This window comes from Nycticebus coucang, chromosome 3, assembly GCF_027406575.1.
Source record: "Nycticebus coucang isolate mNycCou1 chromosome 3, mNycCou1.pri, whole genome shotgun sequence".
In the NCBI taxonomy this organism is placed as follows: domain Eukaryota; kingdom Metazoa; phylum Chordata; class Mammalia; order Primates; family Lorisidae; genus Nycticebus; species Nycticebus coucang.
Genome location: NC_069782.1, coordinates 33,859,667 through 33,883,951, shown reverse-complemented (window position 1 = coordinate 33,883,951; position 24,285 = coordinate 33,859,667). Strand labels below are relative to the sequence as shown.

At 33.3% G+C, this 24,285-nt stretch overlaps 1 protein-coding gene across 4 annotated transcripts in view; it reads left to right on the top strand.

Annotated features, from left to right (window-relative positions):
• The window catches only part of TMTC3 (transmembrane O-mannosyltransferase targeting cadherins 3), a 52,962-nt gene that overhangs the window by 16,903 nt on the left and 11,774 nt on the right, over nt 1-24,285 (top strand). For all 4 annotated transcript variants that reach the window (XM_053585593.1, XM_053585590.1, XM_053585594.1 and 1 more), the window contains exons 5-11: nt 7-122; nt 560-732; nt 5,527-5,779; nt 11,709-11,857; nt 14,048-14,168; nt 15,680-15,791; nt 23,537-23,640. In XM_053585593.1, coding sequence (XP_053441568.1) covers nt 7-122; nt 560-732; nt 5,527-5,779; nt 11,709-11,857; nt 14,048-14,168; nt 15,680-15,791; nt 23,537-23,640 — 1,028 coding nt within the window. The remainder of the gene's footprint in view (nt 1-6; nt 123-559; nt 733-5,526; nt 5,780-11,708; nt 11,858-14,047; nt 14,169-15,679; nt 15,792-23,536; nt 23,641-24,285) is intronic.

Below are 24,285 nucleotides of genomic sequence, written 5' to 3'. Positions count from 1 at the left end.
TTGCAGTGTGGACTCCAATTGCATTGACCGTGTTTTTAGTGGCTGTCGCAACATTGTGTAAAGAACAAGGAATAACTGTTGTGGGAATTTGCTGTGTATATGAAGTGTTTATTGCCCAGGGGGTGAGGAAAAATATAAATTTTCTTGTTACTATCTTACTATCTTTTATCCTAGTTTAATCATATTTTAATACTCTTTCTGAATATGTAATTATGTAAATCAAATGTTAACCAATAATAATGCTACTGAAGTTTTGCAAGAAACCAAGTTTTTTCCCCAGACCTACTGAGAATTACGTACTTAACATTTATGATACTATCAGTTTTTTAAGGAGTGTTTTTTAACTTTCAATAATAGCATTGTTAGGCAATTTAGAAAAGCGTACAATAATGTACGGTATACTTCATTATTGGATAGGATTACTGAGCTCAGCTTTATTCATTGCCACATTGATTTTATAATTATACTTACTTTGTTTAATCTTGTACTTAGAAAGTTCTTTATCATTAAAAACATTGTAGTATATTATCTATGTTTAAAACTTCTTTTTATCTTCCAGTATACTTTGCCATTATTATGTACTGCTGCTGGACAGTTTCTCCGTGGAAAGGGTAGTATACCATTTTCTATGCTGCAGACACTAATAAAACTCATTGTCTTGATGTTCAGTACATTATTACTTGTTGTGATTAGAGTCCAGGTCATTCAGTCCCAACTTCCAGTATTCACCAGGTATGAAATTATGACTCTTTTGTGTTTTTCCTTTTTTTTTTTTTTTTTTTTTTACTTTGGATTGTAAATGTCCCAGAAAGTCTTTGATTTACATGGTATTTCCAACAATTTTTAGATAGTTAACATTTTAAAAATTGCATACATGTATTGATATTTAAAATGTGAAAGTTGACAAGTTCTTGTTTAAACTTGAATTTGGTGTACAACCATGAAAACACCATAATAAAAATAATGACCCCCCATTCCCTGGAAACTGGTTACGTGTTAAGGTTAGCATTTATAAAGTCATCTGTATCCTTAGCGGTTTTGTCTACTTGTTCTATCAATTATTGAAAGAGGGGTGTTGAAGTCTCTGACTATAATTGTAGATCTGTCTATTTCTCCTTTCTGGTCTGTCAGTGTTAGCTTTATTTGTTTTTGAAGCTTTGTTATTAGGTGTGTAATTAAGATTGTCATGTATCTTAATGAACTGATCCCTTTATCATTATTAAATGAACTTCTTTATCCCTAGTAATAGTCTTTACTCAGAAATTCACTTTGTCCTATATGATAGCTATAGCACTGCTATTTTTTTTCAATGTTAGATGTATTTTTTTCCCCTTTTTTCCTTCTTATCTATTTATATCTTCATTTTTAAAAAGGATTTAGTGTAGGCTGGATATACTTGGTCTGCGTTTGTTGTTTGGTCAGATAATCTGGCTTTTAAATGGAGTGTTTCATCCTTTTATATTTAATACGATTATTGATAACGGTTGGGTATAAATCCATCTTGGGAATTGTTTTCTCTTTTTCCATGTGTTCTTTGTTCTCTTTATTCTCTGTTTCCATCTTCCTTTGGATTATTTTTTATTTTATCTCCTTTTTAGTTTTATTAGCTATAATTCTTTATTGTTTCCTTGATTGTTTTAGGGTTTTTAGTATGCATCCTTATCACAGTTTTTTGAGGGATATTTTAATTTTAAGTATATATAACATAAATAGCATATGTAGTAGAAACATCATATGTGTTATATGTATTTTTATAGATACACGTGAAGTTAGTCTTTGGGCTGTTTGCATGTTTTCTTTAGGCATACATTGTAAATGCCACAATACATTGTTGTCATTTGTTGCTTTAAACAACTATATTTGGAGGAATTTAAATAGTAGTTTTACATTAACCCATAGAGTTGCCGTTTCCAGTGCTCTTTATTTCTTTGTTAGATCAAGAATTTCATCTGTATCATTTTTTCCTTTCACCTGAAGAATGTTCTTGAACATTTCTTCACTTGTAGGTCTATTGGTGATGAATTCTTTAGCATTTAAAAATGTTTGTTTTTGAAAGGTATTTTTCCTAGGTGGAGATGTCTACATTGATTATTTTTCATTTAGTATTCTAAAAAGGTATTTCTGCTATCTTCTGGTTTGTATTATTTTCAGTGAAAAAACCTCTGTCTACCTTAACTTTTATACTAGTATATGTTATGTGTATTTTTTCCTCTGCCTGTTTTTATTTTTTTTCCAATTTCAGAACGTAATGGGCTCCCCTTCTTGGGCTTCATTTGTGTGCATTTAGGCTTATTGAAGTGGTTTCACTGACACTATTTTTTCCACCAACCTTTTTTCCCCCATTTTTAATTGGATATTTTCTTTTGCTGCATCTTCAGGTTCACTAATCTTTTTTTCTGTAGTGTCTAGTCTGCCGTTAATTTCTTTTAGTTATTTCTTATCTAAGAAGATGTTTTCATCCCTAGGAGGAAGTCTGATTTTTTCACATATCTGGAACTCTCCATGTTCTACTGCTTTAATGTCTTTTGTCCACTAATTCTATCCTCTGTCATTTCTTGATCAGTTCATATTGAATAAATTTTCTCATTACCAATAGTATTTTTCTGCTTCTTCATATGTCTATAATTTTTGAATGAATGTTATTCATTGAATGAATGCTATTCATTACCTTACTATATTACTGTGAATTTGAGCTTCTGATATGCATTTATTTGAAATAAATAATTTGACTCCACCTTCTGAGAAACTATTTCTGGCTCTGGATATTTGGGAATTTTTATTTCTAATCCTTTCAGAAGGTTTTTTTTCCTTGACTATATTAGTTTTCTAAAAACTGCTGTAACAGCTATAAACTGGTTGGCTTAAAACAACAGAAATTTAAACCCTTACAGTACTGGAGGCCAAAATTCCATAATCAAAATGTTAGCACAATAGGTTCCTTCAGGAGGTTCTGAGGAAGAGTTTGTTCCATGGCTGTCTCCTCACTTCTGGTGGTTGTGGACTACCTTTGGCCTTCCTTGGTTGGTAGTTGCAGCATTCCAACTGCTCTCTCGTCCTTTCTTCACCACGTGTTTGTCTTTTCCATTTTGTACAAGGAACTGGTACATTAGGGTGGGCTCTCTAGTCATTGTAGAGCCCACCCTAATTCAGTGTGACCTCATCTTAAATAATTAAATGGCAAAAATTTTATTTCCATATACCGTTCAAACATATTCTGAAGTTCTGAGTACACATGGATTTTTGAGAAACACGACTCACTACACTGACTTTGGGTATTTCCTCATGTGTATATGCTGATAAGAGCTCATCAATACCAAAAACTGGGAGAGACCCCTGCCTATGGATTTCTGAAGCTCTTTTTCTCAGCAGTTTTTTTGTTTGTTTGTTTTTTTGTTTTTCTGTCTGGTAGTTTTTTGTTTTTCTGGGTATTCTGCCCCACAAATTCTAGCCCTCTGCGTTCCTGAGTGACAGTTCCATCTTCTCAACTCAGTTATACTGTGGGGCTTGGCCTAGACTCCCTCTTGGTATTTCACTGATTAAAATCTCAGGTACTCAGCTCCCTCCAGGAAGGGCTCCTCTCGTGTGTTTTTTTCTCCCAAATTCACTCTTTATCTGATGTTCTATGTGTTAAAAAAAGTTTTATGCCTCCTGTCTAGTTTTTTACTTGTTTAAAGGTAGAGGCAGAAGTTACACTGAATTTTAACAACCTGTATACTATGTTTTCCTACTTGAACATTTAGCTATTTTCTATTTCAGCTGACTCAGCTGAAATTTATATTAGTTCCAAATTTAAGTTACTGGCCTTACATGTAAGACCTTTGTTTTTTTCCTTAAGAAAAGACTAACATGTAGTTCATGCTATAATCCTTGATAGTGCATTGTTGCACTGATTAGAATAAATTTTAATTCAGATAACTTTCTAAGCCCAAAATTACATGATATTTTCACATAATCATCATTCTCAGCATTTTTTTTCTTTAAAGAATAATTGCTTTTCATCTTTTTGGATTTTTACTTGTCTAGCCATGCTAACCTGAACTCATTCAGGTATTACATCATTTGAAATAGAGTGAATAGAATTATAGATTATATTTTCTATTTCCTTCACCCCTTAGTTTTAATGGTTTTGTTACTGTTCCTTATAGAGAATTTGAATCAAGTATTTTCCATTTCTGCAGTCTGAAACTGTGATTTTTAGAAGTGAATGTATGTATGGGTGGGTGCATGGTGCTTCTAGCGTGTAAGTAAGTATATGGTCTCCTAATGCAAAAAGTGTGTGTGTGTGTGTGTGTCTGAGTTCTTTTATATAACCCTATGAACTTGACTGTAATATGATTTTGTTTGCATTAATACTATCTTTAAATCATGTATCCTAAATAAACTGTTAATTTTAAAAACTAAACTCTGAATGGTAGATTATAGAAAAAACGATAGATTTATATTCACTTCTGATTATTTTGAAAATTCATGTACAGAGTCAAATTGTTTATTTTTGTTATTTTTCATCTGTTATTATTTTTCATCTATGTAGAGATTCAAATATGAAAAATTTTTAAATATTTGTTCTAAAAATTATTTACTTTTTCTTACCCATTTTATTTCTTTCAAAAAACCAAGTCAAATAAATGGTAGTAGTTGATTTTTCATCAACTTGATTCATTTTAAAATGGTAAATAGGGTTTTTAAAAGACTGTATATTAATATAGACAATAAATTTGGAACATAGGATAAAAAATAAAAATATAAAGCTATTCATTTGAAATATACTTCTAAAAACTGATGTGACTTTGTTTACAGGAAACAGATAAAACTAATGAAATATATATTTAATACATCATGGCCTGGGGAAAGATAAACTAGGATAAGAGGTTATATTAACATATAGTAGGATAAAAAGTAGAATGTAAATAAGATGTTATGTAGGCCTAAACAATTAACTACTTTATACTGACAATTTGATTTTTAGCTTCCTAGGAGTCAAAGCAAAGAGAGAAAGTTCCTAGGTGATGTATTTTCTTTGTCAATGACAGGAGAAAAGCCTACCAATCCTTTCTAGGAAGCATAATTTTTATTAGGATTTAACTCTAAAAGAAATGTCTCATGTAGGAAAACTTTGGTGAGTGTTGTCAAAAGCATTCATATAACACATACAATAATGAATCTTATAAAACTTCTTGTTACTACTTTTAATCAGAAGATCATAATTTAATGAAAGCACTTCTGGAGAGTGTCATAATATTATAGTATGCATGTCTGAGTTGTCCTAATAATAAACTAGAAATAGATGACTTGCTTGCCCTTCAAACAGTTCTTTATAAATATCACTTTCTCTTAACTAGACATTTCAAAAGTTTAGATTGAATTCTAGAAAGAGTCTGAGGTACCCATAAAGTATGTGTCTTCTGTGTAACAAGATTACATATAAAAGATTGCTTTTTCTATTGTTCAGTATTTTATTTATATATGCCATATGTTAATTTTATGTTAAATAGTATTTTAAATAATTGTTTTACATTTTTTATACAGATTTGATAACCCAGCTGCTGTAAGCCCAACTCCTACAAGGCAGCTAACTTTTAACTACCTCCTTCCTGTGAATGCTTGGCTTCTATTAAACCCTTCAGAGCTCTGCTGTGATTGGACCATGGGAACAATACCACTTATAGAATCATTACTGGACATTCGAAATCTGGCCACATTTACTTTCTTTTGCTTTCTGGGGGCTTTGGGAGTATTTAGTCTCCGATACCCTGGTGATTCTTCCAAGACAGTTCTAATGGTAAGAAATGTTAACTTTTCCGATACCGTTTCATTCAGTTGATTCAGAAAGTACCATTAATTCATCAAAAGCATCTTTTTAGTAGCAGCGTCTTTCTTTGTTCAGTAATATCCTGATTTATGCACTTATTTTAGATTATCCTAAAATTATGTATCAGTTTAGTTTGTGAGCATAATTTGACGTGCACATTCAACATGTAAAAGGAAAATTGATTATGACTTTTCCTAATTTGGTAGGGGTTCTGAAAAGCCCCTTGAAGCATTACTTTTAGGTTCATTTTCTTGTATTTCTTGCTTGCATTAGATTATATACTTTTTGAATAAATGGGTCATATTGTATATTTGTTTTCCTGGCACAGAAAAAAGCGTCATGTAAGATGTGCAGCTAGAAACGCATAGCATTTTGTTCTCCTTAGCAAGGTTTTCATTACACACTGAGGTAGTTCCTGCTATTTTCAGAAACTGATGATTTGAATTATCAGTTCTTCCTTTTCTGAACTATTTCTGATTTTCTTATTCTGCCTAACTTCTCAGTCATGAGAGTTGTGTTTTCTCTTCCATTTTCTCAAGCATTTACTATATGTCATAAAGTATATTTAATGCTTTGCAGATATATCATTTCTGGCTACAGCCATAAGATTCATTTATTCATTTAATAAAAATGTATGACTGCAGCCTTAGTACCAGGCATTTTAGGCACTGGTTATATAGTAATAAAATGAAATAGAAGATTCTCCTTTCTGGAGAGCTTCCATTCTAGGTAAATTTGAATATCTGAGATGCAGAGAAGATTGAAAGATGTGTGGGATATAGAAAAGATTAAAAATATATAGTTGGGGGAAAATTTTATTTACTATTATCCTTGATATGTTGATTGTGAGGTACCTTTGAAACATCTTGGTAGAGATTCTGAATAGTACTTCATATCTGAAGTTCAGAAATACCAAAATTGCATGTAAAAATTCATTTGTTGTCATAGAGGTTGTCAGAAATCAGGGTGTAGGTAAGGTGATCTATAGGAGAGGTTATAGAACAACCTTTTTCAATGAGGGTTTTGTAAATTCTCTCAAAGATGATTACTGGCAAGTAATACTCTACATGCATAGGAGTTAATTCACACTCATAATGCATACCTTAGAGTATTTGTTCTTAGTCCCCCCCCCCCAGAACAGTTGAGAGGACTAAACATAGTAAAAAAAGAGGAAGCCTAGAAGTAGTCTTGAGGAATTAACATATTTAGATGTGGTAGAGAAGAAACCCTAAATAAGAGACAGAGCAAATGAACAGAAATATAGGAAAGTGTTTTAAGAAAGTTTGAATGGCGAGATGGGGTGAGTCACACCTGTGATGGCAGCTATTCAGAAGATTGAGACTGAGCCCAGGATTTTCAGGCTGCTGTGAGCTATGATCATGCCCGGCACTCCAGCCTGAGGGAGACAGAGAGAGGCCCCACACAAATAAGTCTGATGGTTAACATTAACAGATGCTGTCGCCTAAGCAAGTGAGATCTAGTTGAAAAGTGATGTCTGTTGGCTTTGGCCACTTTTAGGTCTGTTAGTTAAATTTGTTAGCTACAAAATTTATTTCTTTGGATTGAGTAACTTGATGAGAAAATGCAGAGAGCTAATGTAAATAACCTATAGGGACAATTTAGTTATTTCAGAAGATGAGATGAACTTGAATTTATTTCTTCCCTAACAGATGGCTGGCTGGTTAGCCACTGGCTTCAAGTGTAACAGATGGCTGACCTTATGTAGAGCTTGGGGAAAGCATGGGGATCTAAAATTGATGGACGTTCAAAGGTAGAAGGGAGTTGATGTCAGGGAGAGGATAAATTAGCATTTAGAAGCATTTTTATCAAAGTATGAATTGGCTGGCTTTTAGAAACAAAAGTATATCATTAATAGGTTGGCTTGCAAAAATGAATTTATTAAGTTGAAATGTGAATTGGTTAAGTGAGTTTAAAACTACTTAGCTACTTGTTACTATGGCTACAAAAATGTTTTCCTAAGATTGTGGGAACTTGTTTTATGCCTGAGCAATATTAATGAGGAAGGTAGGCCAAAGATACATTGACAAAAGAGAAGATTTTTAAGGTTGGAGATGCAAGAGCATGTTTAAATGTAGGTAGGGAGAAGATAATTGATAAGAAAGTGATGGAATAAATGAGAGAAGAGATAATTTTTGGTTTGTGAGGAACGGTGGATACGGAGCACAAGTTTGTTTGCCCTGAGGTTGAAGAGACTCTTAATGTTACAAGAAGAAGGGAAATGAAATGAATGTGGATGTTGGTAGGGGGAATTGAAGGAATTCTTGTTTTATGGCTTGAACTTCGTATATTAGGAAGTATGTTTGCCTGCTGAAAGTGATACAGGTCAGAAGTTTGAAAAAAGTAGTCAAGATTGAAAACAATCATGGATCAAACCTACCTGAGAAACCTAGAAGTCCTAATCAGTCTTAAGTGTCAGTTTGAACTTGGTAATCATGCATTTATTATATTACTCTATTTGGCTTTGGGACTTTGTCTACCAGCACATTGCTACTTTGGTAAATACAGATAAAATAGATAAATGATAGAATACATCCAAAGCTGGAGTTCTGCTGAAAGAAGATTTTCAGAAAGGAGAGGTAAGAGAATTAAAGTTTCATCAAGTTAAATAATGGTGTATATAATATAAACTGGGTAAAAAATAATGAAATAAACAGATTTACATACATTATTTTATGTATATAAAAAAAGAACAGTTATGACCTTGAGCATAACTCTGCTTTAACTATAGTCTTAAACATATTACTTTTTTATGGTAGTATTTTCTGAAGATCTCTGGAAAGCATAAGTAGAGCAAAGACAGATATACATTAAGCAATTATTAGGTAGGATGCCATTTATATCTTAACATAATGTAAGTAGTTATTACTCTTTATAAAGAAATAGAGTTTCAAAGTAATCAAGTAGTTACCTTATGTAAGAAATAAGAAGTAAAACAGATTTGTCTCAAACTTTTTCTTTCCACTAGCGTCTTTTCTTTTAAAAACCATTTACATTCCTGGAGGAAGAAAATGATAAGTTAGTGGTAGTTAGCTAGGTTGTCATACTTTACTAGGGATCATATTACCTGTAAGTTATTCCTTAGAGACATGCCTTATCCCAGAACAAACAGATTTTTCCTAAAATACTATTTTTCTGTCTTTGTGTAGTTTATGCATCAGTCTGTGATACAACTTTGAATGAACTTAACATTTTTAATTGCTTCAAATGAAATTGCTTTAGAGCAGCCATGATTTACTATGGGATTTTTTTATTTTTAAAAGAACTGCAGATTTAGGAACATGTCTTTATCTGTTTCACGTGTAGGTAGTTATTTCTGTTAAGCATTTCTGGGAATAGAAAGTGAATTATACGCACTCTTAATTTATTTTTTACCATTTTTATTTTTTAAAAAACAGTAAAATTTCAGACAGAATACTGGTATCATACTAAGTCATTTGATGGTAGTGGTCTTCCTCAGTTTCATTATCTCATAACATAGGTGAACATTTATGGAGGCAATATTTTTTTTCAACGTATATACATCTCTACATCTATTATTTTCCTAAGAAAGTATAATTTAAAAAGATGATTCTCTCCCCTCAACCCATTTGAAGAGTCTAAACTTCTGAAACTGAAGGATTAGCTTATTCAATTGGGTAGAACATAGAAACAGATGGCCTAATGATCACCAAACTTATTTCCTTCCACAACCTTTCTGTGTGGTTATTATTTGTGGCTTTGTGATATGGAAACCACATGTCATCCCATTTTCAAAATAGTAAGGAATCTAAATATTTTTGTGATATTTTATTTCAGTGTACAGTGTTATAATTTTAGAAATTCTTTACAGAATAAAACACTGTTGATTTAAGGGAGGGAGATAGTTTTACTTTTGTACATGTACTAAGCCTCTAGCTAAATCCATGTGAATGCTGTGGTATAGAGTCAATAACCTGCTGTCTTGTCTGAACACACCTTATTTCACTCCTCCAGTTGATACTATGTGGTTTCTTATATTAGTAAAATTATAAAACTGACATGATTGTCTATTTTCCAACCTTTGTAATTTTGTTGAAAAACTTACTAACATCTTCCCCTGTCATTTTATTTTTACCCCATGCACATAAGTCAGATTTGCAAACATTTTGTTTATTTTTTATTCCTTTTATCTGATGGAAATTTTGACTCTTTTGACTAGTATATCCCCATCTTCCCTTCCCTTAACTTACCTACCATTCTACTCTTTACCTAATATGAGTTGAACTTTTTTAGATTCTACATGGAAGTGAAATCATGCTGTATTTATCTTTCTGTGCCTGGCTTATTTCACTTAGCATGTCTACCAGGTTTATACACGCTGCAAATGAAAGGATTTCCTTCTTTTGTAAAGTTGAATAGTATTCTGGTGTGTACATATAATACATTTTCTTTATTTAATCGTTCATTGGTAGACACTTAGATTTTAGTTCCTTATCTTAGCTATTGTGAATTGAATAATGCTTCAGTGAACTTGGAATGCAGGTCTCTCTTCAACATGTTGATTACATTTCCTTTAAATAGATGTATGCCCACTAATGACAATGATGGATCATGGGGGTTCTATGTTTAGTTTTTTAATTCTGTACTGTTTCCCGTAATAGCTGTGCAATCGCCAACAACCAGGTGGAAGAGTTCCTTTATCTCCACATTCTTGCCAGCATTTGTTATATTTTGTCTTTTTAATAGCCTTTTTTTTTTTCACACTACTGTTGGCTATTTGTATGTCCCTTGTTGAGAAATACCTGTTTATATCCTTTACCCATTTTTGTTTGTTTTTTAGAGACAGTCTCACTTAATTGCCCTTGGTAGAGTGGCGCGTGCCATGGCGTCACAGATCACAGCAACCTCTAACTCTTGGGCTTAGGCGATTCTCTTGCCTCAGCCTTCCAAATAGCTGGGGCTACAGGCACCACCACAACGCCCGGCTATTTTTTGTTGTGCTTTGGCTGGGGCTGGGTTGAACCCACCACCCTTGACATATGGGACCGGCGCCCTACTCACTGAGCCACAGGTGCCGCCTACCCATTTTTTTAATCATGTTATTTGTTTCTTTTTTTTTTTGTAGAGACAGAGTCTCACTTTATGGCCCTCAGTAGAGTGCCATGGCCTCACACAGCTCACAGCAACCTCCAACTCCTGGGCTTAAGCGATTCTCTTGCCTCAGCCTCCCGAGTAGCTGGGACTACAGGCGCCCGCCACAGCGCCGGCTATTTTTTGGTTGCAGTTTGGCCGGGGCTGGGCTTGAACCCACCACCCTCGGTATACGGGGCCAGCGCCCTGCTCACTGAGCCACGGGCGCTGCCCATGTTATTTGTTTCTTACAGTGACTTGTTTGAGTGTGTTATTTTAGATATAATTTCAAAAAATATTTCTTATTTAACTGGATAAACCTTTGTTATTCAATTTTTGCTTAAAGATGTAAATATTTACCTTTATTAATTAAAGTTTGTATATTTTACTATGCAAGCATATTCTCCACAGAGAACCAGTGAAGTATAACTGATTATGCTTTTAAAACTTAAAATGCTATAGTAGTTCATATTGTCATTTCAAAAAGAAATCATTCCTAAGCATACCTAGGAATCATGTTTTCAAAGCACACTATAGATATCCTCTTTAAGTTCTAGAATTCTGGAAGACTTCCATCTCATCTTGCTTATATACATCCTCATTATTTGTTGTTATCATTCCTAAGTTGCCTTCTTTATGTTTAAATGAATATTCTATAATAATATTAACAAACTGAGTCACTAAATAATCCACTAGTACATTATTCAAATTAAATTATTAAATACATGGATTTGAGTGATAAGCATTTATGTATTTTTTAATTAAATAACTATCTTCTTTTTCTTTTTAGGCACTTTGTTTAATGGCATTACCATTTATTCCTGCCTCAAACCTTTTTTTTCCAGTTGGATTTGTTGTTGCCGAGCGAGTATTATATGTTCCTAGCATGGGGTTTTGTATTTTGGTAGCCCATGGATGGCAGAAAATATCAAACAAAAGGTGAATTAAAGTGTTAGTTTATTTAATGCATACTAACTATATAGAATTAAGTATGAAACATTCAGATATTTGAAATCTGTATTTAGTTCAGTTTTGTAAGTCATACTTTATTTTTAATTTTTTTTATAAATCATACTTTGGTATGTTTGGGTTTTCTTCTTCATATTCTCCTCTTTTGTCTTAAAGTCACGTAAGGAGAGCTCCACAGCACCTACTCATCCTGTATTTTTCCCCATATTTATATAACTTTGTTTTACAGCCTGAGACAGAACAAACTGAGTCAAAAACAAATGAAAACAGATATTAGTTGAGACTAAAGTTGCAAGTGACCATTGCCACTTTCGTATGCAATGAACTAAAATAATAGTCATCCTATTAAGTGAGTCATATTGAGCTAATTAGTATATGTAAAATGTATATAGTAAACAATCTGTAAATTCTTGCTGTTATCACTACCTTCATCTTAATCTTGTGTCCAAGTTTTCTCTAACAGTTAAGGAACAGCATCTTCACACCATATATGTGCTTAGAAACTATAATTGTGATATGTATTATCTCTTTGTATACATATGCTATGGTACTAAAATTATCAAATCAAACAAATTGCTATGGTCTAGCAATACTAATGTAATAATATTAAATTTGGGTTTGCAACTTGCAAAGGAAATGATCACTTTCTCATTTTCCAGTCACTCCTTAACCCACAGAATTCTGACTTTTCTCTATATCACTCTGTTAACAAATGTAACAAATTGCTTCCTTATAGCCAAATTCAGTCAACACTTTTTCTTAAAATGTATTTCTCTAGTAGCTTTAAAATGTCTTTTTCCTGGGCAGGGCACAGTAGCTCACTCCTGTGATCCTAGCACTCTGGGAGGCTGAGGCCAGTAGATTGCTTCAGCTCCTGAGTTTTAAGACCAGCCTGAGCAAAAGCAAAAAATAACCAGGTATTGTGGCACAGGCACCTGTAGTCCCAGCTACTCAGGAGGCTGGAGCAAGAGGATGGCTTGATGCCAGGAGTTTGAGATTGCTGTGAGCTATGATACAACGGTACTCTACCAGGTTAACAAAATGAGTCTCTGTCTCAAAAAACAATAAATAAATAAAATGTGTTTCTCCAGATTATCTTCCATATCTATCTCTTCATTTCTGCACAGATTCTTCTTGTTGTACCTGCTCTTTGAGTATTTATATTTCTCAGTTTTACAGCCATTTTTTCACACTAAATATGCTCTGTAGATGACCTACTCCATGTCTACAATTATCACTTCCAAACTACCAAATCTTTTCTCTTACCTTCTACTCATATATCAAATTATAATCACTACCAATTTTTGAGTGCCTGTCATATGCCAGGTGACATGATAGATACTTCAGATTTGTTTTCTGATTTAATTTTGATATACTATCAAAATTGGAGATGTTATCTAAATTACCCAAGGTCACATAGCTAGTAAACAGTCTTGATTCAAATTTGCATTATTTCCAGTTACCATTTTCTTTCTGATCCATACTCTGGTTAAGTGGATCTGTCAAAATGAAAGAAATTGAACCATGTTATAGGAGCAAAAACATAGACTAAGATGGTATTAATGCTAATGAGATCGTAAAGATTATTGTAGTATAATTGCCTTTTTCTAAATGAAGAATTAAGTCTCAGTAGGCTTAAAGTTATAAAGTTAATTTGGATCTGTTTTATAAAGAATTTTGTTTTGCCTTTTAATAAAAAAATTCTAACTCTAAATGCAAAATTCTTCCAAGAGTATCATAGTCTAAAGTATAAACAGTAGGCAAAAACATTTTATAATAGAGCCAGTGATAGGCTAACCATTTGTAAACTCAATTGAGAATACTTAAATTGTAGGCACAAAGACTAAATTCCTGTGTAAGAAGTCACAGTTAAAAACTGATTTCCTCAATTTTTTTGACATTTAATCTGAACAAAGCTTTTGAAATAGAGGGAAATATTTGTATATATAATGTAACTGAAGGCTGAATTGGAAGATCAAATTCACAATGTTTAATTTTTTGGTATTTTCTCAAAAATTGGATGATCATTAGAATGAATTAGGATAAATTCAGACATGGTACTTTGGGAACATTTAACATATTTAGTACTTCAGTTTTACCAGGTAAAATACTTTTGGTAATACAAATTTTTCTTTTGTTTTACTTTTTTCTCTTAAACAGTATTTTTAAAAAGCTGTCCTGGGTTTGTCTGTCTGTGGTGATACTCACCCATGCCTTGAAAACACTCCACAGAAATTGGGATTGGGAGTCTGAATATACATTGTTTATGTCAGCCTTGAAGGTAAAGTATTGTTCAGAATGACAGAAGACCATGTCATCAGTGATTTCCTGTAGCTATTTCTAAGCTGTTCTAACTTTACTTAGATAATTTAACTCAGTATTAAATACTTTACCAAAAGGTTAATGACAATAATTTGCTTTTTATGTAATACATGCTGTAGTCAAATGCTTCAAACAGTACTTAGCTGTATGTCCCAAGCATTTGTGAATAAGTCCCTAAATGCTATACGATTAAAAGCTCAAATGATAAACTGTTTAAATTAGAATATTATATTCCATTGGTTCTTAAGGGGCATATGTTTTACTTTTCTATATTTAATATAATATTAATATTTTTACCTGTAACATTTCTGAAATCAAAAGTCTCGTAGAGAAAAGTCATCTGACAATTATTGTTCCCTTTTTTCTTTCTTAATGGCATATAAGGTAATGGTGAGTCTTATATTGGTGGCATCTTCAATTCAATAAAATATACAGCAAAAAGTGTCACCCTGCTATGTAGAATATAACAATGGTTACAGTACTGTGAGAAAGATAGGAACTTGGCAGAAAAGAAAAAGTTAGCATTTCTATAGAATGGACAATGTAATTCAGAAAAAAAGGGTTTTAAAAAATGCAAATTGTTTTCTATAAAAGTTATCAACAAAGATACTTTTGGGCTCTCCCTTACCAATACTCCTCTTCCAGTGTCTAAATTTTTGCTTCCTTTGGCTTTCTTTACTGTCCATTGCCTAGCTTTATTGGATTGCTGCCTCGTTCTGATAGACTTCTTAATTTGGTATCTACTCGAGATTGAATGACTATCCTCTAGTGCCACTCAGTGCTCTACTCTTGCCCCCTGCTCAGAATTCTGTGGACAAGTGAGACCTCATTGCCATGCTTATTAACCCACAGTCCTGGGGTTAATAAGGATACCAGGGGAGCTTTGTAATTGTCAGGAATTTTGCCTGTGCTCACTCCCAGACAGTGGTTGAAACCTATAGCCCAAAACACTGCAACTAGTCCCTTAGCTTAGTGCTATCCTGTACCTAAAAGAATAGCCTGCTAATCTGTGAATTCAGGATACATAGATTGGCTAAGAACTTTAATCTCAGGGTTTCCATTGCCATAAAAGACTATGTGAATAGCTTTAAATATGTCAAACCTAAAAGTAAGTCATCAGTACAATGTTTAATCATATACTTATGTTCCAGTACCTACCTGTGTTTCTTCTAAGAATACAAATATGAGAGCTGAAGTTTTCACACAGCACTATGTTTTGTTCAAAAAATTTTTTAGTAAAATTTTAATATGTAAAGTGGGTAAAATCACACTGCTGTGGGTTTAGTATGTTGCCTTTTGGAGATAGGGTAGAAAGTTAATTTGGTAAAGCAGTCTATATTTGGCTCCTTCTTCATCCCCCGAAGACATCTCCTTGGAACATTTCATTCTAAAATATAACAAATAAATGTCTATGTAAACTAGTCATATTTTTTAAATTATAACTTCTTATTGTCTGTACTTGCATTTAAGGTAAATAGAAATAATGCCAAACTATGGAATAATGTGGGTCATGCTCTGGAAAATGAAAAGGATTTTGAGAAAGCTTTAAAATACTTCTTACAGGCTACCCACGTTCAGCCAGGTAAGCATATTAATTAATAAATTGATGAATAGTTTGCTTTCTTAAAAAACTATATTTGGGGAAAATAAGTTTGAGTTTATTTTTGAGCTTTATTCCAAATGATTTCCATACTAGTGTGTCATACCCCTTATTTTGTCTAGGGTTATACGTAAGAACCATTTATATCAGATGTTTAAGGAATTTTTTTTTTTTTAACATGGAGTTGTTAGGTGGACAATTTTAGTGGAGTGGTGAGTGCAAAAGCCTGATAGGAGTAATTTAAGAGAGCAGAAGAAGAAGAATTAAAGACAATTAGTATAGAAAACTCTGTTAAAGGGTATTGATAAGAAATGGTGGTGGCACTGGGTTTGGTGTCAAGAGAAGATGAAAGGATGGTAGGGCAATTTTTTTGTTTTCAAATGGGAGAAACAAAAAGTGTCTGGGGCTAATATAATCAGTGTAGGTGGAGGGGAGAATTACTGGATCTATGTCCTTGAATAGATGAGATAGATAGGATCTGGTAAACAGGCTGAGGACTTCTTTTAATCACAGGACTGAGAGTTAAACGTTTTTTAATCGCAGGACTGTGGTAACAGGGAAAGCATAGTATAGTGATGTGGATATAGGTAGATGAGTAATTGATGCAGAGAAAACTTCTGAAAGTTGTCTTTTATGTGCATCTGTTTTTTCAGTGAAATAGAAAGTAAAATCATCAGTACAGAGTAAGAAGAAGGAAATGTTAGAGATTAATGTGCATTTAAATTACCTAGAAATCTTCCTTTGGCTTTCTTTACTATCCATTGCCTAGCTTTATTGGATTGCTGCCTCGTTCTGATAGACTTCTTAATTTGGTATCTACTTGAGATTGAATGACACTCCTCTTGTGCCACTCAGTGCTCTACTCTTGCCCCCTTGTGTGTATTCTAGTGTGAGTTTAAAGTAGGGCCTGAAATTCTGCATTTCTGAAGAGCTCCCAGGTGATAGTTAATCCACAATTCTTTGTGTAGCTAGAGCAGCAATAATTTTTCAATAGAAATGCAATTGGCTTTTTTAGTGTGCAGAACTGTATTATAATTACAGTTGGGATAATAATATCTATGACAGGATGCATACCCAATGTGGCTGTGGTCTATCAAATATCGTCATTACTTTCCATTCAGAGTGGCAACCAAAAAAGAAATTACCCCCATTGCCAAATATACTTAGAGGTACAAAGTGTTGAGCACTACCCCAATTTTTTCTAGTAAGTATGGCCATTGAACTAACTAGTTAAGGTAGGAGGGAGTCATTGAAAGTACCTCAAGGCCACAGTATTAGATTAATGAATGTGAATTTTGAAGTGTTTGAGAATTTTGACAAATGTGATGTTGGAGAGAGAAATGGGCAACCAGGAACTATGGTACAGGGATCAGTGACTGCACCAAAGAGGAATGGTAGATAATAAGGTTTAATGACTTCAGATTCAGAGGTGAGTGATTTTTAAAAGGAAAGAAATTCGTCCGAAATTGGCTATAGGGATCAAGGAGAACACCTCTCTTAAAAAAGAACAACACAGTCACCACTTGGATGAGCTAGAGCGTAACCATGACTAAGACAAAGCTAAGTTTCAATTAAAGGTAAAGAAAAGATTGCAGAAATATAACTAATGCAATTTTATCTCCCACAGTCCTTCATGTAGTTTAGTCTTGCAGAGAATATGGAGTACATGTCCCATGCTTGCTTACTTCTGGACCTATGTTTATATTTACTTGAGACTAGAATTGTTCTGTTCTCCCTTCCTCCTTCCATCATAACCTAGTCAGCTTTTGCAGTCCCTCTCACATGGCTTCTCTTCTAAAAGATCTTAACTATCTTTCTAGCTAGAAGCAATTTTTTTTTTAATCTGTAAAACCACTTACAGTTTCTTCTATATCTTTTCTATATTTGTTATTTTTTATTTAGTGCTATACTGTCTTTACTTAAATGTTAATTTATTTAAAATTTTTATTTAAGCTGTGGAGCTTCCTAGGGCAGCCAGGTATCTGATTCATCTCTGGGCTCTCTGCATAGTCTAGTAGAGTCCTTATACACAGTTAGCAGTCACTAAATGCAGTCATTTTAATTTATTACTTTCTAAAGTCTTTTAGATTCATTCTAAGAGTTTTTGCAGAGCAAAGTCATCTTTGATGTCAGACACATAAAGACTTTGAGACTCAGAAGATGTTCCTTAGGCCACTGCATTCATCTTTCTTGTTTCTAAATTGGGATAATAATATCTGTCTTACAGCATTGTTGTAAATGCTGAATTAAGTGTGTACTTGGGTATGTGTGTACATGTTGAGTTTTGTTAGTGAATATTGTGCCTTACACAGAATGTTGCAGGTATAGGCACTCAGTGTTTAAATAATTTTCCACTTTATTGTCAATAATCACTTTTTGGTATTTTTAAGGTATTTGCTAAACCTGTCTCTTTTAATATGACTTCACTATCACATTTTCAAAATTGCTATTTCTAATAAGCCAAGGGCTGGGAAACAGGTAAACCAGTTAATTAGAATTTATTACAAAGTATATAAACTTAGAAACATAGAATATAGCTTTCAGTGGCCTCTTTTCTTACTCCTTTTTTAGCTGTGTTCTTCCTAGATGAATTTGACAGATGATATGACATGTTATTTTACTATATTATTAGGCCTAGATGTTGGAAAAAGGAAAGACAGTGATAGAGATAGGGCTAAAAAGAGACGGGTATTGTAGTAGTTAGTTAAAAGTTTAGATTCTGGCATCAGATGGTCCTTTTATCAAATTCAGTCATCCTAAGCTTTTCATATAAAAATTTAGAATAATAATATTTCTATTCTTTGTATGGATTATGTTAAATACTGATTGTAAAAGACTTAGGCCAGTTTCTAGCCAATAAGTGTATATTAAATAAATGTGAACTGATAAAAGTTTTAATGGCATTGTTTTCACTGAAACGAGGAAAGGAGGTCAAATAAAAGATGTAGGATTCAGGGAGAAAGGCTTTTGAAAAGAGAATGAATAGCAAATGGTTCCATAGGTTCATTTATTTATCAGGTGTGTATTTAAGAATTTATCATGTCTTGGGCACTGTTTTAAGTGCTGGGTATACCACTAAATGAAACAAATTTCCTGACTCATTGAACTCCCATTCTAAGTAAGGGCGTAGACAATAAGTAAGTGAGTATGCACATGAAATCCATATACACATACATATGTAAAACACACGTTTTACACAAAAGTGATAAAAAGCTATTAAAAATAAGAGAAAAGTTAGAAACAGTAGTCTGGGAAGTTAGCATTGGACAGAGGTGACAGATTAAGAGACAAGTGTTGTGAATATAGTTTATGTAGATAACTTTTAGAATCACTGGCTATGCAAAGAATACTAAAAAGCAGAAAGCAGTGGTTGAATTATTTACTTAAATAGCTCTCTGACAATAGAGAATACATGTTTAAAATATTTATTTAATAAATTTTGGCCTGTGTATATGCACTTACATAAAACCATTACCTGACTCAAGATAATGAAAATATCCATTAGCTCCCCAAATTCCTTGTAACCCATTGTAGTACTTCCCTCTACCCCTTTCTGCTCATCCCTGTTCCAGCCAAACTATGCCTTCTAAACACTATAGGGTACTTGCACTATTTCTAAAATTGTATATAAATGGAATCATACTCTATGCACTGTTTCCTCCTTGCTTTTTCACTCTGTATACGTATTTTCATACTCATTAATATTGTCTGAATTGTGAAACCATATCTTTGTATGGCTCGGTAGTACTCCTTCATGTGGATATACCACAGTCATTTATCCATTTACCTGTTGATGGGTGTTTAGATTATTTGCAGTTTGAGGCTGTTACACATAAAGCTATTATGAACATTCACGTGCCAGTCTGTGTGGACATTGTTTTTACTATTTCTCTTGAGTCAAAAACCAAAGAGAGGAATGGCTTGGTCATATAATGTTTAACTTTTTAAAAGACTGCCAAATTGGTTTTTAAAGAATGTATTTTATTTTCCATTCACACCAGCAGTATAGTAGAGTTCCCATCCCTTTCTTTCTTTTTTTCTTTTTTATTTCAGATTAATGTGAGGGTACAAACAACCAGTTATAATGTGTGCATTTGTTAGAGTCCCTCATGTAGTTGTGTCTCGTTTTTAATTCTTCGTTTACTGAGAATTTTATCACAAATAGGTGTCACATTTTTTTTCACATGCTTTTATTTTACCAATTGAGATCGTAAGGTTTTCATTTTTTTGTCTGCTAATAAAGTAATTTACATTGAAATTGATTTTATAAGTTAAAACCTTGCCTTTAGTAAGCAACATAGGTGATCTGAGCCATCAATATGAGAATATTGTTTGTGTCTGAAGTATTATTGCTCATAACACACTTGATATACCATTCATGCCAGATACTTACCAGCTACATCACATGTACATCCATAGATAGTATGAGTGAGATCACATGTGAGCCGGTGTCTAGTAACTGTTACCATTTCAAAAGGATAGTGAGTGTAAACTAAATTTCAAGACACCTGCAACAATTGCCACATGATGTGAAAACGCTTGTGATTTGGTGGTGTGTGGTAAAGTCAAAGTACTGCAGATGCTACTAGGATTTAGTACCTGTGATTCTAATTGGAGAAAATTCAAACTTTTTAGTAGAAGTTAAGAAAAATTTAAATGCAGTGTGTTCCCTTCCAAGTTCACAAACCTCTTGAAGTCTGTCCATGAATTTCTTGGGAATGAGGAAGTACAAATAGAACATAAACACGGGTCTCATTGTGAAAGTTTTGAGATACACAAAAATCAAGAAACTTAAAAAACATCCACAAATAATGTCTATTATTTCACTTTGAAGAAGCATAGTGGACAGTGTCCTTCCTCTCTGATTCACCCCTGCAAGTTTCAACTTGCTTGGCTTATGGGTGTTGGTGGGAGGGCTTAATTTGTTCCTGTCTACACAGATCTTACATTTCTTGATTTTCATGTTCTCAGAACTTTCATAAGGACCCTCATATAAACAACTCTTTGAAAGAGATTTACCATATAGATTATTCCTATTAGCAATCGTAGGATGTGTTGCAGGGTAGGCAGGATAATAGCATGAACAAATCCTGAAGTGTGGAAAGGGAATGTAATGCAGTGTATAACCAGACTGGTTGGCCTTTGATCAGAGAAAACGTGTAGGAAGGAAAGGAGACGTGTGTGTGCCTGTGTGCATAGGGAGGTGTGTGTGAGCATTACAAACACATGCACCCACATGCACGTAAGTTGATAGCTTTGGCAGTAGGATGCTAGGTAAGATCCCTTCTAATCTTTTGTTTCCTTGGTGAAAATAAGATGTTTTGACTAGAAAGGAGGAGTAAAATACTAAGGTTCTAGAAAGTAACATTGAGATTTGTGTGGTCCTCGTTTACATTGAATTAAAGGTAAATTGATTAAGTCATGCCGTTGGTTTGGATAATGTATTTGTAAGAATGAGCTTGTTCTTTGAAATTCTTTGTAGCTTTTTAGTCATTAAATGTCATAGATTTTTACATCTTGCCTTTTCTCTTACATTTTTTCAAATATAAATTTACCTGAGAAGTAACACTATTTTCCCTCCTGAATCTTAAAACTTTGTAACTTACAAAGAAGTGTTTAGAAATTACATCTTTTATTATGTTAGCTGTATTGAGTAGCCTTTTGATGCTAAAGGATATCTAATTGTTATTTTTGTTCTTTGAGAAATTAGAGTTGTTTTTCTATCTGAAGTCTACATTAATGACAATATTTCCTTGCCATAATTCTAAAAACTTTATTCCAGTAGGTAATAATTTGCATCATTATTTATCTAAATAGATAACCTCTTTCTTTTCTGACATTGGTTGGAGCTAATTTCAGTAACATTTTAAGAACTCAGCTGGCATAACTCGATACTTTCATTCAAATTTTCGATTTATTTGATATAATTTATTTTTTCAGATTTTATATATTCTTAGATTTTTCTAAATAATTTTCTAATTTCTATAACAAATGTATGGATTTATTTGATTGATCTGATCTAATCACTGTACTGTATATTTTTATATACACTTGGTAATGCAATGATTTTTCATTCCTGGCTCTATATCAGAATTGGCCTTTGAATTTTACAAACATGTTTTTGCAAATACCATTTCTAAAGATTCAGTTTTGGTAGAGCTGGATGGGGCCAAGGTATCTGAATTTTTTTTTTTTTTAATTAAACTGATTTGCAGCCAGGATTAGGAATGGTTAGCCTAACAGGGGTCCTCAAACTTTGTTTTTTGTTTTTTTTTTTTTTTTTTTTTTTTTTTTTTTTGACAATTGCCACTGGTACTTTATTATAGTATTTTTTATTATTAATTAGCATGGATTTTAGGAAGTCCTACAATAACCCCAAACTTTTTAAACGGGGGGCCAATTCACCATCCCTCAGACCGTTGGAGGGCCGGACTATAGTTAAAAAAAAAAAAACTATGAACAAATTCCTATGCACACTGCACATATCTTATTTTGAAGTAAAAAAAACAAAACGGAAACAAATACTATCACACCGCCTCATGTGGCCTGCGGGCCGTAGTTTGAGGACCCCTGAAAGCACTTTTTTGCTTGACCTCTTCCTGGCTCCATAAGACTCAGCAGTACATCTAAAAAGAAAAACTTAACTACCTTACCCACAACATTGTTCCTCAGTTCTCTAATCAATCCTGCACTTGCCAGTTTTTGTGCAGTGCACACAATTACCAGCCTTAAGCATAATGTAGCAAGATCATAGGATTGTTACTCTCCTCCTAGGGGAATGCCCCAGATATATATGCTTGGCCCCTATGTGTCCTGGGAGTTGCAGGCAGAGAACTATTCCACAATTGCAAAACCATCGGTGTCACAGGCAAGTAGTAATCATAATTTGAAACCTTGTCATGTCCTGTTGGAAATTCATGTTGAGTAAAAATTGTCTGATTTAAGATCTTTTCCCTTCTATCATTATTCCAGCCTTTGAAATATTTACTCGAAGTGTATCTTCTTTAAAAACTACTATTCGATGAGTCCTCATAGCTGTACTTTTTTTCTATCTGTGAATAAATTTTCTGAAGCTTTTACTTTCCACATCAGAAAATAAGACATAAGTCTCTGACATTTAAGAGAGAAGGGCCACAGCATCTTAAGTCATGCTCTTATCCTGATACTCTATTTTACTCTCATTTGAACCATATTCATGAAAATTTTAAAAAAACAAATTACAAAGTTTTTTCACAGCCTCTTTGTTCCTATCCCACTGTGGCACATATTTGTTAGTTACAGTACTTGAAATGATTCTAAAAATCATAGTGATCCATTTCAGTTGAAGAGTTGAGCCATACATTTGAAGTGAATTCCAAAGCTGTGAGATTAAGAAAGTGAAAGCAAGTCTTAGTATAGCATAGTAAAATATAGTGAAGAGAGATGATGTAAATTTCTTCATTTCATTTTTATCTCTTTTCCTATGTCTCGATCAGTTGGAATAGTTTCTTCATGTCGTGTGTCTATTTTCTGTCCTGACAGTGCTTTAAGTAATTTTGTAGCATACCGTTGGTCATAAGTTACAACAAGTTACGTTAGAAGAACTTTAAAAAGAAAGGAGGAGCTGTTGTCTCCTTTTGAATTTTTTGCCTCGTGTGTTTGTTTCTAAAAATATATCTTCTCAGTAGATTACATTAAATACTAGATTACTGTATTTACCAACAAATGTGTTTTTTTTTTCATTTTAGATGATATTGGTGCCCACATGAATGTAGGAAGAACTTATAAAAATTTAAACAGAACCAAAGAAGCTGAAGAATCTTACATGATGGCTAAGTCACTGATGCCTCAAGTAAGTTGTCATAATTTATCTATTGTGTCATGTCTGCTAGATGTCCATATTAGAATTATATAGATGAGAAATCCAATTTATTGATACACAAGTAAGATGTCTAATGAATCATCAATTCATAGGAGTTTTATAAAGAATTACATTTATTTTTCTAACTCACTTAATTTTAAATATGTTTTTTAGTTTATATAGGAATAAACTAAGTCTATACAGTATGAATTTTTGTATTCTTGATTATAGGTTATTGATGAGTTAAATGATCTTTTTTTTCCCTTTCTTTTTTTTTTTGAGACAGAGTCTCACTCTGTTGCCCTGGATAGAGTATTGTGGCATCCTCTTAGCTTATAGCCACTTTAAACTCTCAGGCTTAAGACAACCTCTTGCCTCAGCCTCGCAGGTAGTTGGGACTACAGACATGCTCCACTATACCTGGCTAGTATTTTTTCTATTTTTAATAGAAATGGGGTATCACTCTTGTTCAGGCTGGTCTTGACCTCCTGAGCTCAAGCCATCCACCCACCTCGGCCACCCAGACTGCTGTGATTACAGGCATGAGCTATTGCGCATGACCTAGTTAAATAACTTTAAATGAAAAGAATTTTTTGTACATTAAGTATTATTCCTATCCAAAAAATGAATAAAAGT